The sequence below is a fragment of the Engraulis encrasicolus genome, unplaced genomic scaffold (genome assembly GCF_034702125.1).
Source record: "Engraulis encrasicolus isolate BLACKSEA-1 unplaced genomic scaffold, IST_EnEncr_1.0 scaffold_26_np1212, whole genome shotgun sequence".
Taxonomy (NCBI): domain Eukaryota; kingdom Metazoa; phylum Chordata; class Actinopteri; order Clupeiformes; family Engraulidae; genus Engraulis; species Engraulis encrasicolus.
The window spans coordinates 329,716-340,534 of record NW_026945555.1 but is presented as its reverse complement, the minus strand read 5'-3'; the positions used below and the strand labels follow the sequence as shown (position 1 = coordinate 340,534).

The 10,819-nt window shown below is 45.1% G+C and overlaps 1 protein-coding gene across 1 annotated transcript in view; it reads right to left on the bottom strand.

Annotated features, from left to right (window-relative positions):
- Window positions 1–439: 439 nt before the first annotated feature.
- LOC134442920 (follistatin-related protein 5-like) overlaps window positions 440–10,819 on the bottom strand; it is a 47,873-nt gene continuing 37,493 nt past the window's right edge. Inside the window, exons 6-9 of the mRNA XM_063192883.1 lie at window positions 8,042–8,166; window positions 6,129–6,294; window positions 5,296–5,438; window positions 440–896 (exon numbers count right to left, since the gene is read on the bottom strand). Coding sequence (XP_063048953.1) covers window positions 440–896; window positions 5,296–5,438; window positions 6,129–6,294; window positions 8,042–8,166 — 891 coding nt within the window. The remainder of the gene's footprint in view (window positions 897–5,295; window positions 5,439–6,128; window positions 6,295–8,041; window positions 8,167–10,819) is intronic.

Sequence of the window (10,819 nt, the reverse complement as noted above, 5' to 3'; positions counted from 1 at the left end):
TATCATCACCTCACCAGATTATTTACCGCATGTCATAATCTCAATATATTAGTTACCTTAACGCACATCATAATCTCACCAGATTATTTTCATTTTTACAATCATCTCTCTGGAGTGGTTACATTACTTATTACATTAGCAATCAGTGCGTCATCTAAATCTGTGTGTGTGTTGTGCAGAGATGTGTGTGTGTGTGTGTGTGTGTGTGTGTGTGTGTGTGTGTGCGTGTGTGTGTGTGTGTGTGTGTGTGTGTGTGTGTGTGTGTGTGTGTGTGTGTGCGTGTGTGTGTGTGTGTGTGTGTGTGTGTCAGTGCAGCACCATAAGGGGTGCCCGGTTTGGTCTCAGTGAGGGGAGTTGGGGAGTCATGGGCTTGGTGGGTTAGAGTGTGTGTGTGTGTGTGCGTGCGCGCGCGTGTGTGTGTGTTTTAGTGTGTGTGTGTCTACATGTCCCCGATCCACACCACAGTGTTGCCGTTCTCCACGTCGGTGATTTCACAGTTCAGTCGGTCGAGTCGTCCGTCGAGTACGAGGAGCGATGACCTCGCCGGGGACGCCAGGTACTGACCAAACATCCCGCTCGACACCATCGCACGGTTGCCAGGGGAACGCTCGCCACCACGGTTACCGTTACCGGGCGTTGTTGCCGTTGCCGTTGACGACCAGGGCCAGAGGCGAGTGGGGAGGGGCTCCCGGAGACCTTTGACCAATCGCACGGTGCCGCTGGACAGTTCCACCACCAGGGCGTCCGTCTGATTGGAGGAGCTGGCGAAGGCCTTGTAGCGCCCCGCGGTGGTGAAGGAGCGCATGAACGCCAGCTGCGACACGTGGAGGTTGGTGTGGACGTCAAACGGGCGGCCCAGAGCCCCGCGCGGGGACACCTCCTGTAACCGTAGCAACCTGTGGGAGGGAACATCAATACTCAAATATTAAATATTAATTACCAACCTGTGGGAATATTCATCATTCAGGCAGTCAGGCAGGCAATCATCACCCGGTGAGGTCAGCAGACATGTATTAATTAACGATCGATTGGATTATTTTCGATACTTAAAGGACCAGTTCAGTCAATTTCAATATGCTGCTGTATTGCTCACACTACCCTTGACTTGTCAGTACCCGGTGATTCCATATTTTTTGGCTCAGCCCTTTCCGAGATATGAGCTATTCTAATGGGGGCAGCGTTTGTTTGCATTTAAAGAAAAAAAAAAAAAAATTTTTGCCTAATCCAAATATTTTCCCAAAAGGTACCGCTGTTTGGTAGTTGTCTGCTGATGTTGTATTACCTTTTGGATGTTTTTGGAAATAAATAAAAAAATAAAAAAATAAACAAAGCGCTGCCCCCATTACAATGACCAGGATCTCGGAAAAGGCTGAAGAAAAAAAAAAATCTCAGGTACTGACAAGTCCAGGGTAGTGAGATCATTACAACTGCATGTTTAAATTGACTGAACTGGTCCTAAAATTACCAATCGATTGGAGGAATCCCTGATCAGACCTGGCGTGGTCTCACCAAGGAAGCAAGAGAATAGTGTTGCCAGAATGGGCAGTTTCCTACTCAGGGTATTGGTTACAGTCCCTACAGCAGTGTGGGATTAGGTGCCTTTGTTAGGTTCTGTGGACAATTGTGCCTGCTGTTCTTTAATCTGGCCACTAGATGTCGCCATTTATCTTTGTATTTTTGTTTTACCCTTTGCCATTGGCTACACCTGTCTTTTTGTTATTGGTCAATTGAATCATTGATGGTGAATTGATTGGGTTGCCTATTTAAAGCCTTTGTTTCCTTTTGACTCTGCTGAGATCTCCTGAAAGCCACATGTGAGTACTTGTCCCTGATTTTTGCTACTGCTATTTTTTGAGCTGCTGCTTCTGACTTTGGAACTTTGTTTATGACTTACTTTTGCTTGAAGAGGATTTTTGCTCTGGACTTTCTTTGTGGATTATGAACTTTGATCATTGTTGTATTTTGGACACTTGGAAGACTGCTTTTTTTGTTGGAATTGAAGATTTGGGATTTAACCCTTTAGTTGCCATGGAATGCTGCATATGATTTTTTGAACTTTGACTTTCCCAAGAACTGTTGCCTTTTTGATGCCCTTTTTGAAAGACTGAACTCTTGCCTCTTTGTTTTTGTTTTGGATTTTTGCCTGCTGAAGAATTGTTGGGATTTTGTCAACCTGACTTTGAACTAAGTAAAACTTTAAGTTTGAACGAACTCTAATTCTCTGCATTTCTGTCCTTCGTCTCCATTTCCTTCTGAGGGTGGCCTTGGGTTTTAAGACCCTGACAGACTTGGTACAGGGTATTGGTTACAGTCCATGGAGCAGTGTGGGGTTAGGTGCCTTGGTACAGGGTATAGGATACAGTCCCTGGAGCAGTGTGGGGTTAGTTCCCTTGGTACAGGGTATTGGTTACAGTCCATGGAGCAGTGTGGGGTTAGGTGCCTTGGTACAGGGTATAGGATACAGTCCCTGGAGCAGTGTGGGGTTAGTTCCCTTGCTCAAGGTTCACCTCAGTCATGGATAGAGACGTATGGAGAAGTAAGGATGGGATTCGAACCTCTAAGAACGCAGCAACTGCATAGCTGGTTGAAATTGAGTTTAGACCAGAGATGGGCTTCATAATAGCTCTGTTTTTTTTGTGTCGAAAAATTTGGTTCAACATTGTCCACACTTGTCAACTACAAAAACCCCACATATTTCAGAAGCAGTACGCAGTGAAGGATGTTACTGCCACTTTATGGTTTTATGAGGTTATGTCTTACAAGCTAAAACGCAGTAAGTGATGTGTTAACTTAGTTCAGTGGAAAGAAAAGAAAAGACAGTTACAGTTACAGAATAAAGGGTTTTTCTGTAGGGTTCTTCCTCCGATTTATAGCCATAGACCATTTAGAGCCATAGAAATCATTACAATTTAGGTGAATTTGGGCGGGATTTCATGCTTCCAGGCAGGTTTTTTTTTTTTTTTTTTAGCATTTTTTGGGCTGGAAAACAGGAGTCACATCGGGTGTTCCTGGACCCTGGTCTAGCCTCTTACTGCAGCAGGGGTCGCCAGCGACCCTATTCTCTTGCTGCAGCAGGGGTCGCCAGCGACCCTATTCTCTTGCTGCAGCAGGGGTCGCCAGCGACCCTATTCTCTTGCTGCAGCAGGGGTCGCCAGCGACCCTATTCTCTTGCTGCAGCAGGGGTCGCCAGCGACCCTATTCTCTTGCTGCAGCAGGGGTCGCCAGCGACCCTATTCACTTACTGCAGTAGGGGTCGCCAGCGACCCTATTCTCTTGCTGCAGCAGGGGTCGCCAGCGACCCTATTCACTTGCTGCAGCAGGGGTCGCCAGCGACCCTATTCACTTGCTGAAAATGCTTAACTACATCATAAACAGGGGTGCACATAACTTTTTTAGGCCGCTACTCATATGCGCACCAGCAAATATGTTTTGGTACGCACCTCATCCGCGGTAAAAAAAAAAAAAAAAAAAAAAAAAAAAGTCTACTGTCTGCAGTGTCGAAGGATAAAACATGATCACCATGAACGTTGACACATGTTGTTTGAAGGCTACTGCAACTGGTGGCCTAATCAAATGTGTTGTTAGTTTGGTAGGCCTATTCTTTAAATCTTAATTAGCCTACAAATGGTCAACAGGTCATCTTCAAGTTAAGTGATTATTGTCTGGATTTCATCTGTTTTTGCCGATTTCGCCGTCATGCCTGCTAACTGATGCACAGAGGGGGAATAAACTTGTAGGGCCTATGCGGTGTCCGTTTGGAATATGGTGGGAGGAAGCTGACGAAATTAAGAAGTGGAGCTGGCCGGGAACTGCGTGCATTTAAGAAGCCACGCGCATGGATGCATGCTTTCAGTTTTTAACTTCTATGCATCGGAGTTGCCAATTTTTAATGACAATTACGGGGGTGCGGGTCCATTCTGGGAGTTAACAGACGGCACAATTCCATAATGATGGAGGGAGGAGGAGAGAGCCAGGAGCTCAACTCGGTCGCTCTCGCGCTGACTGTCGTTAGATATTTACAGTTGATATGCGAGTGACATGTCTATTTTTAGGCATTCATGAGAAAACGGGACACATCGCGTCCCTTACCTGTTCAACACGGAACGCATTCTTTCACTACCACATACGGAACGATTCCGCATTTCAAGGGACTGGCACATTTCTGTCGGCTCATCATTAGCCTCAAGCCACGGCACTTGGAGCCACTTCTCGGAAAGTTTTGTTTTTTTAAATCTCTGACTCAATTTTCTTTGCTGTTGACGAAACTCCAAAGAAACTGATCAGGCTGCTGTTGTCTGTTTCTTTTTGGACATGTTTGACCATTCACCAACATAAACAGTCTGGTGAGATAGTCAGTACGCAAGTGCGCTGTAGTGACGAGGTGGCAGTACGCATTGCAATTTTTTGGTGCGCATGCGCACCTGCGTACCAGTTATGTGCACCCCTGATCATAACAACATTGCCATGACATTACAGAGCGCCATAGTGCTGCGCTAAGGGGTTAAATACTCTGGAACCCTCCCCTGAGGCCCAGTGTCCATAGATATGCTAATTCCCCCTCGCATCCCAGGCATGGAGTCTGTTTGAAAGGAATCCAAGTACTTAGCATCTGAGGGAGTGATGATTCTTTTTGCTTGAATTCTCATTCTCCTGTAAATAAATGCTGAAAATAGAAAGTATACATAGAACAAGGGAAACGCGAACTACACGCTACTATTGATAATACCGTTGCAAACAGTGTGGGACCAAACTTTAGAGAAAAGGGAAGAATCTGGTGGTCCTTAAAGACTCTGATGAAGACACTTTGTCAAAACATTAATCTAATGCGCTGTAAATAAATAAGAAATAACTTTTAAAGGGACATTGTGCAGGAAATGGTCAAAAAAGGGTACTGCAACTACGCTGCTCATTGAAACTGGGCTGCCTATTGCCAAATTAGATATTTACATGAAAGTTTACTGAGTAATAAACAAATTATTTCCTAGTATGGTCCAAGTAGAGTCATTTTTACAGCTAAAAATTGCTAATTTTGGAAATTCAAAATGGCGGACCATGGAGAAGATCCCCCTTTTCATGTATGAAAAGTGCAATTTTTCCAGTTATAATGAATACTTAGAATTTGATGGTGGTGGTAAATATTCATGAAAAAGGTAACATTAATGAATAGGTAGCATGAATTCTGGAAATAAACAACTAAAAATCTCACACAGTGTCCTTTAAAGACATCCTTGTGTCACTAGATTTCTTCCTTTTTTTAGAAATGACATGTTATGTGAAAACATCTGATCCACAAACCCCTCTCCGTCGTCCACGGTAACCAGGTGTCGGCCGTCAGGTGACACGTATGGTGTTCCGCTGACGTCACCGTTCTCGCCGATCACCAGGTCGGTCACCGCGTCAACCAACAGCTGGGGGCGACGCCCACCAACACGCCGAGCCTTAGGTAGACACAGACAGACACACACACACACACACACACACACACACACACACACACACACACACGTACACACATCAGTACAGTTACACACACTCATCTCAGTACCTTTACACCAGGGCGCCGGGCCTTAGGGGGAAAACATATCTAAAAAAAGATTCTAGAACACTCTATGAAGATTCTAGATCACACTATGAAGGATATTAGAGGACAGCAGGGGTGAGAGATGTAAAAATATCTCATAAAATGTCATATCAAGGTTTCTTTTTTTTAAAGTATATTTTTATGGGCTTTTTGGGCCTTTATTTCGGATAGGACAGTGAAGGTGCGACAGGAAGTGAGTGTGGAGAGAGATGGGGTAGGGTTGGGAAATGACCCCGTCCGGACTCGAACCGGGGTCCCCATGGGCATGCAAGCCCAAGTGTGGGGGGCTTGGCGCGGTGCGCCACAGATGCGCCGTGCGCCACGATTTTCTAAAAAACAAATCTCAATTACACAACCATACCTCACCTCTTCGTATAACTGTCACGATAAATTGGCCAAGGCATTATTGTGATAAACAATAATATTACCATACTCGTGGTAATTCTTAAATTAAATGAAAATTGGATAAAAATTGCAAATACACCCTCTCTAATTTTGAAAGCATCATGGCATGGATACATGTTGATGTTGTTGTTGTTGTCGTCACCTGGTCGTCACGGCAACTGACGAAGTAGAGTCCCCCCAGGTGGGTGTAGGCGAGTGACTGCGGAACGCAGTGGAACTCGGCGAGGCTGATGTTCTTTACGTAGGAACCGCTCTCAAGGTCAAGCTTCAGGAGAACCATCTCATCACGGTGGAGAACCATGCCAAACCTACAGGACACACACACACACACACACACACACACATTCTATGTACTACTACACACTGGTCAACCCTCCCCTGTCACCTCTGGTGTGCTCCAAGGTTCTGTGCTGGGGTCCCTCCTCTTCATCACCTAGCTCCCCATGGCAACATCTTCCATTAATTTAATATCAATTCTCACTATTTTTACTATTTTGACTATTTAAGTGCTATGAACACGACAAACCGCTCTACACATTTGGCAAACCCTCTGTCACCCCCCCCCCCCCACCCCCCCCCGCCCCCCCCCCCCCCCCCCCCCCCCCCCACCCCCCACCATCTGCCTGAATTCAAAAATCCAGAATTCCAATCCTGGTTCACCTCCAAACTTCTTACAATTTAACAGTGCCAAAACTAAAGTCCAACTCTTAGGCCCCACATAAACCCTATCCAACTTAACAGTGCCAAAACTAAAGTCCAACTCTTAGGCCCCCAAAACAGCCTATCCAACTTAACAGTGCCAAAACTAAAGTCCAACTCTTAGGCCCCCAAAACAGCCTATCCAAAGCTTTTCAAGTGACAACTCTCCTGTTTTCCCCTCAAGTTGACAGTGTGGGTGTCATCCTCGATGGCTCTCTCTCCTTCCACTCCCAAATCAATAACCCCTTCTGTTTACTTTCATCTCTATGCAACATAAACCGCCTCCCTCCCTCCCTCCATCACCTCCATCCTTGCACACAGTCTTGTCACCTCCTGCTTGACTACTGTCATTCTCTCCTCTTTGGTCCCTCAAAGAAACTCCTCCATGAGCTCCAACTGGTCCAGAACTCAGCTGACCGCATCATAACTAAAACCCCTTCCTGTCACCACATTACCCCTGCACTACAGCATCACTGACTCCCTATCAAATATAGAATTCATGTTAAAATCTTCCTTCACACCTTCAAGGCCATCCACAATCTTGCCCCTCATTATCTGACTATTCTTCTTCCAATTGCTATTCCTGCTCACTCCCTCTGTTCCTCCTCCTTCTCCATCTTCCGATCTTTCCCCTCTGCCTGCCTCAGTACCTCCTCTTCCTCCTCCTCCTCCTCCTCCTCCTCCTCCTCCTCCTCCTCCTCCTCCTCCATCCTCTTCTCTGTCCCCTCTGTCTGCCTCCTTTCCTCTTCCTCCTCCTCCTCCTCCTCCTCCTCCTCCTCCTCCTCCATCCTCTTCTCTGTCCCCTCTGTCTGCCTCCGTTCCTCCTCCTCCTCCTCTTCCTCCTCCTCCTTCTCCTCCTCCTCCTCCATCCTCTCCTCTGTCCCCTCTGCCTGCCTCAGTATCATGGTCTACTTCTCAGCTATGGAATACACTTCGCTTTGACATGTGCAATATCGACTCTCTACCGCTCTTCAAATCCAGACTCGAACCTCATTTGTTTCAGTCAGCGTACTCATTATGCAATGTTATGTAATGCAATGGAATGTAATGTAGCCTATGCATAATGCAATGTTATGTAATGCAATGGAATGTAATGTAGCCTATGCATAATGCAATATAATACTTTGTAACTCTGTTTTGTTTTCTCTTGTGTTTACATTCTCTGAGCTCATAATATGTCTTGTTTTTAATCTTGTTTATCTTCGTATAGTCTCGTTGGGTGTTTTGAAAGGCACTTGTGAATGAAATGCATTATTAATATTTTTCATTACTTAGTGTGTATGTTTGTGTTTTAGTGTGTGTGTGTGTGTGTGTGTGTGTGTGTGTGTGTGTGTGTGTGTGTGTGTGTGTGTATACCTTATGTGGGTGTCCAGGAGGTTGGGGTTTGGAATGTAGAAATCTTCTACGCGGTCAAAGTGTTGACCAATTGGCTGCGTGTGAACAGTGTGATGGGAGGAGCTAGCACTGGCCTGGCCAATCACCTGAGAGAGAGAAAGAGGAGGGGGGCGGGGGGAGGGGGGGTGCAGAAAGAGCAAGAGAGCACACATAAATGGTAACCGCAGAAATACACCAGCGGCGATCTGAGCGAGTCGAGTGACGGAAGTAATTGACTTTGTATTGAGTCGAGAGACAAAAGCGATTCTGGAGACTAGAGCGATTTGCGCGACGAGCGCGACAATTTGAAGTTGAAATCTTTTCAACTTTCTATGACGCGGTTCGGCGACAAGCGGCGACAGCCAATGACTGTATAGAGGTCAGTGACCACAGCCAATGGGAATGCTTGAATGCTTTGCCTTCTGCCTGTACGGACATACTCTAGTCTCCTCAATCTCTCGTATCGCTTGCTGCTGCATTCTGTCGCTTGAATCACGTTGCCGCTGGTGTAGCTCTGCGGTAACACTATAGCCCGGCAGATGCTCAGCAACCATGTCAAGAGGGCTTTGTTGTGAATTATTTTACATGCACTGGTCATACAATCAGTGATGTATTCTACGTAGCACGCAGGTATATGGAGTATACCCACCTCTAAATTTCAGGAATTTCACTTTACCCACTTCAAATTGATTGATCCATTATTTTGAATAGCACACATTTATACAGTATACCCACTTCAAATAAATGCTCAAATATACAGTATACCCACCATAAAAAAGTAGACTACACCACTGCATACAAAGAATTTAAATACCGTTACTTACATTTTTTTATATGACCAGTGCATGTAAAGAAATTGTCAATAAAGTCGACCTTGTCTGGTGACGCGTGTTAGCGGTATAGCGCGGTTTATGCTCAGAAGCCAAGTTTTATGCGTAGTGATGCAGCCAGACTCACAGAAATGTTCACACTTGGACACTAGACACTTGGTGTGAACCTCTGACCACGGCAGCAGACGCTATGACCGGTCTTCTCGACCAAAGCCACTCTAGCATGCTACACAGATCCATTGACTTTCACTAGCTTAGCGACATATTCCCTCTTTTAACTTGTCTTAAAGCAAGACAATGCTTAACATGAGAAATAAGACACTTTACCACCTTTATAAACCCCAGCCAACAATTTAACTGTATTAAGCCCCAAAATAGTGGCATACCCCTTTAACCCTCACCAGGCTATGGCTTGTGAGAGGAAAATGCTGGATGTGATATTTATCAAATAAGTTGCCCATGTTTAGCTTCATGTATTCACACAAACCCAAAAACAACACATGTAATTGCAAGCTACGATGCTGAAGTCATATCGGGACAGTTGAACAGTGTCTCCATAGAAACATTCCACTTTGTGGGACGTGCTCTCGACAATGAGCCACTTCCTTCCTCCAAACTACCGCGGTGGCTGCTAGTGCAATAAAAAAAATGCAGGTTGACACTGTTAAATTTTATTGCCGTTGAGTCTGTGAAAACAAATTAAGCTACAGAGCAACAGACACAGTCTACTGTACCCCTTGTACTGACGGCAGTCCGAACACTCCCGTCAGTGCCGACCTTATTGATCATCTCTGTGCCGACCTTATTGATCCCTATGTATGTATTAGACCTTATTGATCCCTATGTATGTATTAGACCTTATTGATCCCTATGTATGTATTAGACCTTATTGATCCCTATGTATGTATTAGACCTTATTGATCCCTATGTATGTATTAGACCTTATTGATCCCCATGTAGGTATTACGCTCATTACGTCTAACTGTTTAACTCAACACTCCAGGTAAAAGATAAAAGGGGAAATATTTTACATGTCTTAAAGGGCAAAGCTTTTAAATGTCTTCAAGGGGAAATATTTTACATGTCTTAAAGGGGTATGCCATTATTACATGTCTTAAAGGGGTATGCCACTATTACATGTCTTAAAGGGGTATGCCACTATTTTGAGGCTAAATACAGTTAAAATCGTTGGCTGGGGTTTATAAAGGTGGTAAAGTGTCTTATTTTTCATGTTAAGCGTTGTCTTGCTTTAAGACAAGCTAAGCTAGTGAAAGTCAATGGACAATGCTACACGGATCCATTGACTTTCACTAGCTTAGCGACATGCTCCCTCTTTGAACTTGTCTTAAAGCAAGACAACAGCTTACATGAAAAAAAGACACTTTACCACCTTTATAAACCCCGGCCAACTATTTTAATTTTAATAAGCCCCAGTATAGTGGCATACCCTTTAAGGCCAAAGAAAACCTATAGTGCCGAGTGCCGACCTTATTGATCACGTAGGACTATCTGCAAAGACCTCTCTGTGCCAGGCTGCTGCGAGAGCATACAGAGCCATTTAAACTGATGACAGGGACGTATTATCCATAAGGGCCCGAGGCGCAGGGCCCAGGGGCACCCACCATTTACAGCCAGTTGGGGGGCACCACGTGACACAGATATTGTTCATAAAGGGGGGCACCTGCGAGGTGTAGTGCCCAAGGGACACCACAGTGTCTTAATACGCCCCCGACTATATGCACAAAAACGCATTTTAAAGACCCTGTCGGACTATCTACAAAGACCGCTATAGGCTACATATATTGTTACCTGTAGTGTGTGTGTGTGTGTGTGTGTGTGTGTGTGTGTGTGTGTGTGTGTGTGTGTGTGTGTGTGTGTGTGTGTGTGTGTGTGTGTGTGTGTGTGTGTGTGTGTATACTGTATATAGTTA